General features: G+C 37.4%; 1 protein-coding gene across 2 annotated transcripts in view; it reads right to left on the bottom strand.

Annotated features, from left to right (window-relative positions):
• The window catches only part of PDE11A (phosphodiesterase 11A), a 104,325-nt gene that overhangs the window by 39,589 nt on the left and 51,460 nt on the right, over positions 1-13,276 (bottom strand). For both annotated transcript variants that reach the window (XM_054277864.1, XM_054277865.1), the window contains 2 exons: positions 13,129-13,221; positions 10,623-10,673 (listed from right to left, as the gene is read on the bottom strand). In XM_054277864.1, coding sequence (XP_054133839.1) covers positions 10,623-10,673; positions 13,129-13,221 — 144 coding nt within the window. The remainder of the gene's footprint in view (positions 1-10,622; positions 10,674-13,128; positions 13,222-13,276) is intronic.

The raw sequence follows: 13,276 nt of genomic DNA, 5'->3' as shown, positions 1-13,276 counted from the left end.
TGGTGCTGCAGGGACACAGTGGCACTGGATGGGATTTCCTGGGAGCCACTGAAATGTTCTTTCTGAGCAGCTGTGACAAATCAGGCTGGCAGTGCAGTGACTGGTGGGGAAAGTTATGCAAATGTGTGAGTGGGTTACTGCTCCACTGGGGAGAAAGTCCTATTTCAGACCTGCTAGAGTGACAGCTATAGCAGAATACTGTCAGGTGGACAATATATAATATTGACAACACCTTCAACCTTACTACGTACGTTTACAGGAATGCTACAGAGAGCATTTCTATGATTCTCCTGAAAGTCTGCTTTTGTGTTCTTGTCCTTACTTTTTGTCAAGTTCTGATTGCAGGTTTAAAAGAAATCCAGCCATCCGATTCTGAACCCATAAATCACTCCCTAGGACATTCAGGAGTGCCCAAAAGGGCTTTCTCCCCAAACCAGAGGTTCATCTCACTACAGCTTCACAAGCCAAGGTTTACCCCATGTGGGACTTCTCCAGGGCAGGCTCGTCTCCAGCCCAGCTCCTCTCCCCAGAGCTGAACGCACATCCTCCACTGCCCCCTTCATCCACAAAGCTCCCCAGCAGAGAAAGCCTAAGCAGCTAGGTGCCTGAGCACCCTGCACTGCAGCACGGCCTCTGGTTCATGCACAACTCACAGCCTCAGCACCACAAGCTTTCTGACAAAATCCAAAATCCAAAATCCCATTCTTTCAACAAAAAACAAATAATAGGCTCTTAAATCTTTATTTAGCTCCTTATTTACTACCCACATACTACTAGCTTTATAATTTTTCTCTAAACAAAGGTTTATGGTTGCTTTCATATATCACTACTTTGAGGTAAAAGGCTGCAACACTGACATAAACACTTGTTTCTTGACAATCATGTTTTGAATACATGTATATATTTTGCTGCTTGTATCTTTTCCTTACCACTCCTCACAGCAACAGGTTTCCTTCGGGGGAGGTAGAGGCAGCACAAGTAGCTACTGGAATCAGCTTAACAGTAGAGTTTATGAAGGCCACAGATAGGAATGGATTTTTGTTATTTTTGGGGTGGGGTTTTTGTGTGCCCTGAGCTTGTTGCAGGCACAGAACACACACAGCTGTGGCAGCAGAGGAAGCAGGGGTAGGTGAGTTAGGCAGGCTGTTGTACACACAGGCAGATTATGATGGGGTGTGTGTACTACAGTCTATTTCTCCTACATGTAAAGTGTTTGCAGTTTAAACTGGAAAGACTAAGCCCACAGAACTACTGACACCATTTCTCTTAGAAGCTGTTGTTGACTCTGCCAGGGGTTTTGACCAGACTAAACCAATAGCAGACGCCACCCGGAGCAGCCAATGAAACAGTGTAATAAATAACCCATATAAGATTGCAATTACAAATAATTTTGTACATAATATAGTCTTATTATCTACTATCTATAGATAATGTTTTGCTTGGATGACCCAGGCCCATTTGATCTAGAAAACAAGTGTGCATCCAGGGAATTCTTTTCTTTCAAATAATGCCGGAGCCTAAGCTAATACTGCATAGAATTGCATGGTCACTTACATGCTCATGTGTGGGACAGCCCTTTCAGCACAGCCCCATTATCACCAGCTGATGGAGGAATGAAAAAAAAAATAAAATTGCAGGATATAACATGGCTGAACCTGTAAGGATATTTCTCTCCAGTCTCTCAGTGATGTGCAGGAAAGGCACACTGCCTTGTGCTGGGAACATATTCTGCCACATGCACACACACAAACATTATGATGGTGTGAAATTGCACTGGCATTACATTTTCGCAGGATTTTACGGCTGAACAGAAATGCTGCTTGGCGACCAGCCTTAAAGTGGAGCAAGGATGGCACCCAGTGGCCAAACAGATTCATCTCAGAAAAACATCTCCCATTCTTCACTTTGGAGAATTTTAGTTATAAAAAGGTTCTAGCTCTAATATCAACTCGTTGGAAATGTCAAAAGCTTTTAAAGGACACTGCCTTCTTCCTTTGGGGAACATTTATCGCTGTAAAATATTTTTTAAGAAGCCTGTAGAAGTTTTGCCATTAATAATTTAAAATCAACACAAGCAAGCATTTATGACAAACTGCTGCTTGCAGCTGGAACACTGCATAGAGGCAGAAATAAACAAAGAAAAATATGTTTTCCATTTGTAGAGTATATGCTAAGGAAAAAATAATTCTCTTTTTAAAATTCAGTACAACTAAGTTTTTAATTTTAAAATTAACATTGATAATATTAATTATTTAATTTAAAAATCAATATTGATAATATCAATGCTAACTAGAAAGTTTCTATCTATACAAATTTTTAGTTTTTAATCAGAAAATTCCTACTTATAATTCTCAGCCTGCTGGGGCTACAGAAGAAATCAAGCACATATAAATAAGGAATAATTTAAAATGTGAAGTATTATGCCATTTTTATAGATTTCTTTGAAAATTTCTTTCCTCCATGAGATAAAATAAACACTAAAATGGTCTTTCCTGGAGCAGGTGGGAATGCAGGTCTCAGAAGAGTGAGCTGTGACATACAGGGCCAGCCCAAGGGATGTCTTATCAGCTGTGTGGGGAATAATTTGCTCCTTGTTGGTGGCAAAAGAACCATGATAAAGTCACACTGAACAACTCCTAAATTACCATCTTTACTCTCACTGAAGTACCTCAGAGTTTTAAATTATGCTGGCCCACTTCCAGTACATGAGTCTGCTAGATAAATTTTTCTTCCTGTTTGAAAATTTTTCCTAATAGAAATTCCTAAGTCTGTCACTGACTGAAGTACACTGCTTTATTATTTGACAAGCGTTAATATTTTCTCCTTTTTTAATCATCCATCAGATACCCCTGTGGCTTGCACGGCAGTTTAAATGTATTCCACGCCTTACCATTTTTGCATGGTTGCTGGCTAAATAGTGTAGCGGTGCTGAACTCTGTTTATTCCTTGATGTTTTCCATCTGACAAGGGATTCTTATAGAGCATGATGACCGTTCAGATTGAAGGACAGACAACAGGTCTGTTGGGTAATAAATCATCTTCACTTGGGAGCAATGTTGTGTTCCAACAATTGCTTTTTCTAACTTGTTTTTCTAAGCGTTATCAAGACCTGGACCAATTAGGGTTTTGTGTATGGAAACAGATGCAAGAAACACAAGATTTCCCATGTGAATAACAAAAATCCAGTATCTGAGAGCAGCACAGCAGCAACATGCGTTTTTTAGTATGGACAACTTAATAATCCAAGTGTTTTATTACTTCTTTGCTGAAAATGTCTGTTGTTTAAGTATCACTGTATTACTCTGTGTAATTACTAAGAAACTGAAAAACAGCCACTATTAAAGGCAGTAAGTCAGTAATATTTTTCAACTACTTGGAATGTTTTTATTTTAGTACTGTAAATATTAGAGTGTAGCAGAAATAATTAGGGTTATCTAGATCAACTGAAATCTACTTCAGCTTTAGAGAAAAAGACTTTTTAAAGCAACTAGTACAAAGACTGTTTTGATCATGTGCATACTTTAATTTTCTGTTATTTTAATTAATTAAATTTTATTACTTTTTAAGGCATTTAATGGAGAGATTTAAGCTTTTGTCTAACTATGAAGTAGCTGATCTTGGAAAGAGTAATTTATTTTTTAATATTTCTAGTTACTGTGTGTTTGCCGTTAGAATATAAATGTTGATTTTTCTCTTTTTTAAATCATAGCCCTTCAGATCCCTTCTTTTTAACCTACAGCATAAATATATCCAAAGATTATTCTGCATAGCATAAACATGCCGGAATAAATATATTTTGCTTTTGCATATTAAAAAAATTCCACAGAAGTTCCTTATTGACTTCTGCAATGTCCTTGCCCTGAAGCAATCCAGACCAGAATCTATTCCTTGCTGAAAGAAGCCTATCCCTTTTAAAAATTCATTTAATGACTTGTGCTAAACTCATAAATTAACAGAAAAAGTTGTCTGGGCATGGGTATATGATTAAATTGTGGGCTTTATCTAGCTTCCAGGCCCCAGGCTTCTTTCTTAACTTGGCCTTAACTCTCCTAAATCATATACAGTTTTTCTTCAAGAGAAAGATTTATTTTAAAACAGGATTTACTTTTATCCCCTACACTAGAAAATAAACTAGTTTTATGCAGGCTTATCATATAAATGCAATACAGTTGCATCACACAAATTTGTTGCAGACCTGAAGTAGAATTGTCGAAACCTTTCACAGATGTTTTAATATTTCTGTGCCCTCTTTGCAAATGGGAAACCAAAACATGAAGCAGTGCCCTGCCCTGCTCAGATGATTTGGCAACACAGGGACAAGGAACTTGCCCAGTTAAACTGCAGATCTTCAGAGGGTGGATCTGTGCTCACAACCACTGCAGCCTCCCTTGGACCCCTCCAGGGCCAACAGGCAGGGCTGGCTGCACCCAAGGGGGCAGCTCAGCGCTGGAGCCCCACCAGGCTAAAGCACTCCTGGTGAACCTTCCCTCCACAACATCCTGGAAAATTCATATTCCATTTGCCCCGGAGGGAAGGTAGTATTTTACTGTAGGAGCTCTATGTTTTCACCTGAAAGAATAAATATGGCCGTTTTAGAAATTTTACAAGAGGAATCCCCTCTGTGACCTTTTGCAGAAGTGTAATCACAATTCCCTATGAAGTCAATAAACTCAAATGCTGAAATTTTAATAAAACTGAATGTTTAAGTTTCTGAAACCAAATTCAGAATTCCCACTAGCTTTTTCAATTACTATTCCTTGAATTAGGGTAGGCACAGTAGTATGGCACCAGTCTACCAGGACAGCTCCAGAAGTAACTCCTGAAAGGTGCTTTCCATGTCTCTGACATGAGAATGCAGAATTCATCCAACTATCTTTATTTCCAATAAAACACTTCCTGAAAGAAAATAAGCAAAAACCTTCAGGTAATATTATTTGAACTGAAAAAAACATACTCCCCTGGTGTACTCCTTTCTGCTTTGGTGAGCTACACATTGGAGTTCCCTGACCCAGAGAAGATCAGCCTCAATTTGTCTTTTCCTTCTGCCAATTCCTCGTTTTAACTCATTTAACTCTATCCACACTGATAGGTCATGTAGTTTAACTACAAGTTTGCTGAAAAGAGATTTTTAATCAGATTAAAATCTCCACCCTAATTTCATTTGATGTCTCTAAATCCAGACATTTTACGAGAAAACACCGTGAACAATCTTTCCCCACTCCACTTCTTTAAGCCATTCCCTGTTCACTGAAATTGGAAAAAAATGGAACTACAGAGCACTTGTCTGAAGTCAGATGACAGTCTCACCTTTCCGAATCTAGTATAAACACTCAGTATTTTATTTTATCACTGTTTATAATTTTCAGTGTAATACATTGCAAATGTGTTCTTGACTTCTTGTTTCCATGACAACTGAAGACATGGGCACATGTTAAAGCGTACTAAATAATGTAATACAAAGAAGACCTTGGTTTGATGAACTATGAAACTCTTAACACAGTGCTTTAGTTCTTGTTGTACGTGGGCAGTGGATGGGGAAAAGGAGAGCAATTAACTGTGTTTTACATCTTGTGATCATGTACCTTTCTTGAAAGGGAAAAAGGGAACACATTTCCATATTAACATTTAAGCCCTGGTTACCCTCAAATTTTTTCTTTAGTTTTTTTTCCTGTTGCTGCTATTCTATATAGTGGAACCTGAGCAGCTGGAAGAGCACTATGGAAAAGCTCAGTGCCAGCCAAAGGGAAGTGAGTGTGAGCAGCCTTGGAGGCCAATCTGGCAAATCCTGCAGTGTGTGAAGAGCTTCGTATTTCCCCACACAGGAAGGGAAACACAGGGTACCAAATTGATTGACACAGCAGTGCCATAAAAAAACAACAATGCATAACCCCCTGTATTCTCTGGCAATGTTTCATACATGCTCCAAAACCAAGGCCAGACTGCCTTTCTGAAGTTTAGTTACTGAGGAAGACTATGAAGTAATTATTTCAAACTACTAAAATTGTTTAATTATAAGCTTATAAAAGTAATTAAAGTAGTTCTAAATTGAAAGATGACATCACAGCAGATGTGATAATAATAATATAGCCAAGGAATGCTTTTAACAATAACATAGCCAAGGAATGCTTTTCCTAGTGTTTCAAATATTGAAGATAAAACCAGCAGAAAAATTTCATTTCTTCTCATTGTGCTGCCCATCATTATACATTTAAGGGTGCAGAAGGCATGAATAACAAATGTTAAATGATACATAACTCACTCCAAGTATCAAAATCACATAGATCCATCATCTTTCGTGGATTCAACCATTTACATTGTCATATACACTAGCAGTCTTAAAAGTTGTTTCTTTTTTTTTTTTGGTTAAAACTTTTTTCATCATTCTGTAGTTAAAGGAGTGTTTTTAAGAAAGACACAAAAACCTCCCTATGTGAAAGTAGATCTTAAATAGCCACATCTCAGGCTACAAAACTGAAAAATGCAGAAATTGTCATTGTTATTCATGCTACATTTTGAATTGAAGATTCTGTAAAGCAGGTGATACATTATTTTCCATTGTGTATCTCTCCTGTGTGCTGTTTGACCTAAAAAAGGGAATCTCTCCCAGGGCTATAAATAATGCATCACAGTCATTAAATATTGATCTGGCTTATGCCATCGACAGCTGCGCAATTAGGTTCGCTTCTTAAAAATAGCTTCTTGTACATTTCCCATAATAGGACAGCGTTTACATATTCTCTTTGGAAACTACACTGGTGAAATTTAAAGGTGGTGTGTGTTTGTGGGGCTGCTTGCTAAGTCACAGGACATGTTCATTACTGTCTCATAAATCAGTAACTCTTGCTATAAATATCCTGTCCTGAGCATAATTCTCCGTTCTTTACTCATGTATCTATATTTGTCTAACACATAACTATATTTAGGCTTGCAGAACCTGAATTTCAGTAAGAAAAAACCTGGCACAGGCTTGCTATGAGCTGCTACAGAATAGCTTCAATCTCACATTAATCAGATCTCAAGTGCCTTGTCTATTCCAATGACACAAATGTTTATAGCACTAGCACTAGTACACAACAGAAATGACAGAATAGTCTTTTAAGTCTACAATACAAGGGAGAAGTAAGTTGCCACAGTTTTTAAAATCATAGCTATTTCTAACTTCTTCTAAGTCCTTATGCATTAATTAATAAAATTAATATTGATATGGGTATGATTCAATGGTGCATTGCTTTAGCTTATCCTGCCAAAACTCAGTTTGAATTTAGCATAGTTATGCAGATGCAAGAGAGGAGAAGCATTGTGATAAACCAGGCTGAAAACTTCAGACATTCTCAGAAAAAATTGCAGTCTAGGTGGTGTTTTTTTGTTTTACTTGCAAATGCCAATGAAAAGTAAAGTTTAGTTTTTCTTCCTGTACCTGGAAGAATGGTATCAGAAATCACAGTAATGCGGCACATATCAGAAAACGTAAAAAAATATTATGCAGTTTGTGTGAATTTAACAGTATATTTAATTTAAATCTTTTTTGATGCTATAATAATCTAAACCTGAAAATTTTAAAAAATCTAAAACTATTTAGTATCCAATTGTATGATATGGTCTATTTTCATACACTCATGTTTTATTTTTCCATACTGTGAACTTCCCTTTTCCAGCTCCACCACCAATAGCACTTTGCACTTTTCCCCAGATAAACATCTGGAGAAAGGTTTAATATCTTAAGGGCTTCTTATTAAGGTGGGGTTTTCTTCACTAATTCTTAGATGGGATGGCAAGAAACAGAAATAAATGTTATTTATTTTCCAGAACTTGGTCAGAGTGATTATGTTTAATTATTAAAAAGATGGGTATATTTGTGAATTTGTGTGTTTGTGAATTCATCCACTAACAGTAAGAAATTCCTGATGAAATTTCAGAAAAAAAAATAAACTTTAGCTACTCTTGCTGGGCTTTCTATAATGCAATAAAATAATTCACTGGTAAAAGCCAGAGGAAAAATAAACTTTAGGTACACTTGAAATTTTTCACTTTTTATCAGAATATTCTCAAGATTCTGAGCAAATAAAAATTAATGGAAAACATTTTATGAAAACTATAAAAAATGAGGTTACAAAGAGGGAAAGAAAATCTTGTACTACAAGAGTATGTAATTATTTCCAAGATCCTGGGATCCAGTTACAGTATGTTGGGATAATATGTCGAGAAGTTGTGAAATCCAGTGTATTGTCACTGCAAAGTCATTAATTACTGCTGGGTGTCAGTCAGGAGCCAATAGTGATCTCCTGGCATCACTCTCATTTCGATGTTTCTGTCGTGTGTGTGCCTCTGCTCTGACTGCATCAGGACATCGGGTGAATCGGAACAGACATTTACTCTGACACCTGCCAATAAATCACCACAGAGACAGGGGACACATTTAGCCCCAAACACCCCCAGAGGGAGGGATGGTTTATTAGCCAGTCAAGTCTAGAAGATGATCCTAATATAACAAAGGGCTTAAACAAAATATAACGATATAACAAACAGAAAAAAGAGCAGTGGTTTCAGGGTAGGATGCCTTGGGAGACCTCAGCAGGGAGGCCAGCTGTAAGCAGGGAGATGGGAGCAATTTCACCCACAGATGGATGGCCCTCTCTGGGATGAGCTCTGTGTCACAGGCCCACAGGACATGCTGGTTGTCTCTGGCTTTTTGTTCTTTTGTTTAGTTTATATCCAGTGGTGCAAAAACATTAACAAAAACTACTTCAGAGAAATTTTGTCAGGAATTGAAAGTGAGACAACTGGATATAGTCATAGAGAAGGGACAATTTTACTGAAAAAACAGCCTAACTTACTTTAGGCATAGCTTGGTTATGTTCCTTATTTTATCATCTATGTTCTTTATATGACACGTGTCTTTTGGAGTTATACCTTTTGGAATTATTAATGAATAAATGCTTTTCATTTCCTTTTACCTTATTATTAGCCATTAAATGGATAGTTGCATGCCTTCAAGGCAAATGGATAATGAAAAGACATTTCTTTGTCATGAAGTCACCTGGGAAAACAAGTAGAATAGCTTCTCATCACATGAGCATCTGAGTCCAAAGAGAAACATAGCAGGCTGTCATTTAAAATACAGAGGCAATGAAGGAGAGTTGTCTTTCAATGGCTGACAGAAATCAAGTATGGCCCTCTTGTACATACAAAGACACTGATGGAATCCTGAGAGTCATAGAAACTATATTACAGATGTGATTTCTAAGGTAAATGGAAATACAAAAGCAAAACAGAAAATTGGCGGTCCTTTACCCCTTTCTTTCCTCTTTCTCAACAGTGTTCAGTTCTTTTTGCCAAACACTAAATACAACTTCCTGCACACACAAAAGTACTTCCTGTAGTGTTGGATGATCTTCAAGCATGCTGATTCCAGCCACACTTCAGTAATCTCATCTTTAGCATACACGAGTGTGGGTAATTGTACCAGTAACTACAGGGGAGGGAAAATATTACACCCTTATCACCAGGTATCAATACAGATACCAGGCACAGCCACCATCTGGGCAATAATCTGCAAACTCATTAACTAGCAAGAGCTGCCCTTCCTCAGCCCAGATCACTCAGCAGGATCAGCTCCATGCCAGCCCTGTGTGCCCCCTTTCACCACAGCCATCTCTGTGGTGCAGAAAGCAGGGTGCAGCCTGACAGCCAAGTGTCAAAATAAGCACCCAACAGCTATTTTTCAGCTGTTTAGACAGATGCCAGGGCTCCAGAGCAGGGAGTGCCATCAATGTGGAGTCACAGCAGTCCAGATCTCCTTCCCAGGCCTCACTACAGTCTCTGATGCACTGTGTGTCCAGGAGACCAACAGTGATACCCACCATGGGAGCCTCCTATGGGAGCTTTGAGGAGTCCTCTACAAGCATTGCCTCCTCATAGCCAAGGGAAGCATCACCAAATTTCCCAAATGCCTCCTCAAGCAGGAAAAGACAAACAGTCTATCACAAAAGCAGCACTGGAGTGCTGGCAGTGATGAAAGATCAAGGGCACTGTTCCCCCCACTTTCTAGCCCACGGCAAGGCAGGATTCAGTGAGAACATGGAGAACATGTAGTTATTGGTCCCTACCAATGCTACACTGAGAACACATCACTTTCACATGCTGCCAAGGGTGCTTACAGGAGTTAGAAGATCCCTCACCTTCCTATCCAGCCTTCGGAGCCTGTGCACAATCTGGATAGTGAATGCTCCACTTCTTTACCAAACACAGGGCAGCTTCCACACTCTAAGCATGTAAAGTCTCAGTTCCTTTCTTTTTCTCTAGTCTCCCTCTCATCTCCTACGTGGTATGACTTCCCTGTGGTGGTTTCTGCTGAGGAGGCCACCAAGCCCACACTGACATGCAGTTTCAGTAGCTGGTGCTGGGACAATGGGACTTTGCTGCTGTGCACTGCAGCTCTTTATCCTCTTTATCCTTTATCCACCTTCCCTGCTTAACAGCCTTATATGTAATATATACATTGTAAATAATTTTTAATTAAGATTTTCTGCTTATGATGTAAAACGTCTCTCAGATAATCTAGACAAATATGAAGTTACAGTTATAGTTTCAGAAATTAGTATATAAAAAACTTAAATTCTTACCTTGAATTTATCAACCTCTGCCTTCGAACATGTTGCATGGTAAGACAACACCTACCCCAAAACAAAAGAGAAAAAGCATTTTTGTACACTTGTCAAGTAGCAATATCAGGGCTCTGTATTGCAGTCTAATCAGTTATGTTTAAAGCAAATTTTATTAGCATTTGTGTGATAATTCTGTTCTGATTGACAGCATGTAATAGCTAATTACAGGTTATCAGGCATACATTTGGCAGTTATACTGCAGGGAATTTTATAGGGAATAATGAATAGTAAGTAATTTAATATTATAAGGATCCCTACATTGTTCCCTTGAAGTTCTGCAATCAAAAGAGAAAGAATTTAATGTAAAAATAACAGTAGATTTATGGACTTTTAATAATGCCTTTTCCTATACTGAAAAGCTTTAATGCCTATACTAGTGGCACATAGTTGCATCCAAATATCAGCACCTCTGTGCTGTGTCTAACATTCTCCTCAATACCATTCTGCAGAGAGTAGCATCAAATAAAATGTACAAAGTACTGCACACCTGCTCTTGTGAGGGAGCTCCCAGAGCCAGAGCACTCCCAGCAAGGACAGGTCCTTCCCCACATGCAACACCTGACCTGCTGATGTGATGCAGCTTTGTTACAGGCTTCTCACTTGGAAACAATTTTCATCTATGAATTTCTCTGTTATTCATACAAACACCTAAACTCTGTCTCATGGGGTGCTGATTTGCAACACCTTGTGGCACTAAGTCCCAAGACATTTTTACTCTTTTCAGTTTTAGGGATGCCACCTTTTACAGTAACAGGAATTCATTCCTGCACTATAAAAGAATAAATAAAAAGCATAAACTCATTTGTTCTGTACATCATGTCCTTTCTAAAATAGTATCTATTTTTCTGTCCGACCATTCTGCAACTTCTCCCAGAAACTGGTAAGATTAGTCAAATTATATCTTATGCTATGACAGATTACATTTAACAACTAAATTCTCCTTGATCTGTATTCATTATATCTCTTTAGGTTTTAACAGTCTTCCTAAGTATTTATTATTCTAATCTTCAAATAAACTTGCAAATTTTGTGTCCTTAGTATAAAAGAAGTATTTAGCCTGGCTTTGAATCATGGCAAACTTTCCTGATAATTTATTTATGTTTTGCTCTTCTATTTATTAGTCAATCTTATCAAAATATTGTATGGAAACCTGTATCAGCATATATGGACAAGAATCTTATTATGATATATAACAAGTTCATTTATTTTACATCTGATATCAATGTAATTTTCAAGTAACATTTATTGCCGTTTTAGCTAAATACATAAATACTAACAAAGTATTCTATTAGTGAAAATCCACAGTCCTTCATCTCATGCCATTCTAGTGTTCAGTACTTTTCTCCTGCATCTTCCATCACTTTATGCAAATATAATCAATAGCTGTTGCCCATTTATAGAAAGAATTACTCTTAATTGAAGATTAATGGCTATTTATCAAATCTATACTCTACATGTAAGCTATATGGTTATTAGTCCTTTTCTAGATCAAAGAAAGAAGCTGTACTTTAAACTAAAAATATTTAATTTTCTTTTATTTCAGTAGCAAATAAACTTCTATGTGAAGTTTCATCCTTATATATCTGTGTGTGACATCTGGCACTGCTTGCTTTTCTTGCCAGGAGGAGCACTCATTCTTAGGTGTCATATTCCACAAATACCTGGGACATATGAAGACTTATCCATGACTATGACATGTAAAGTATAAGGATTCCTGCAAGAGGCCTGAAAAGGTAAGTTTTTAACTTTTCCTCCGACATGGGTAGATATATACAAATAATAAAGAAAGCCACTTGTGCTTAGGATTTCTAACACCAAGGGTCTTACTGACTTTGGAAAGCCTTAACAGGCCTGTGTGCAGCACAAGATGCAACCCCACTATGCAGATTAATATCTCAAACCCCAAAGCAAAGGAAAAAAAAGCCTCTTTACAGTAATTCAGTTGGGTTTTTCTTTTAATAGAAAGAATTTCATATCTCATTCAGGCCAATGTTATTTTTGTGGTTCTTATTGTAATGGTGAGTATGGGAGAAACTCAAAGGAATTACACAGGTAAAAGGTGCACACATCAGGGGTAAATAGATGAATTTCTTCTCTTATCACATGTGAAATTTATAATACCAACATCTTACCCTTTCCTCAGACCAATGTTTTAAGATTAATCAGTCTTGCATAATGCTTTTTTTGAGAGATCTGAAATTTCATTCAAACTGCTCTTAATTATTGTTGTAGTAGGAATAATGTAAATTTCTTAAGCTATCCTCAAAACTCCTGGCTTTTTTCTCACCAAGATTATTTTTCATGTGATAATGTTTAAAATCTCCAGATATATAACAGACCACTGTTCTACATTGTTGAATTTCATTGGAGAAGTTTAGATAATCATAGTTTTTAAAAATAGAGTGGACTTCTTTACATATGAGAGTTAGGAGCAAGAAAAGGTTTCACAAAGATGTACACATACATCAAGAGCCACAGACTGTTTTGCCCAGGATTTCTTCACTTGGTCATACATAATTGTGTTGTTGATACCCAGGCCACAAAAAATAACAAAAGCCTAAAATTTAAAAAGAGAAAAATGAGAGTCAATTATGAATCAGTTATAATACAAG

This window comes from Melozone crissalis, unplaced genomic scaffold (genome assembly GCF_028551555.1).
Source record: "Melozone crissalis strain CALT ecotype California unplaced genomic scaffold, PUWL_Pcris_2 ptg000023l_1, whole genome shotgun sequence".
Lineage (NCBI taxonomy): Eukaryota > Metazoa > Chordata > Aves > Passeriformes > Passerellidae > Melozone > Melozone crissalis.
This window is presented reverse-complemented; position numbering and strand designations above follow the sequence as displayed.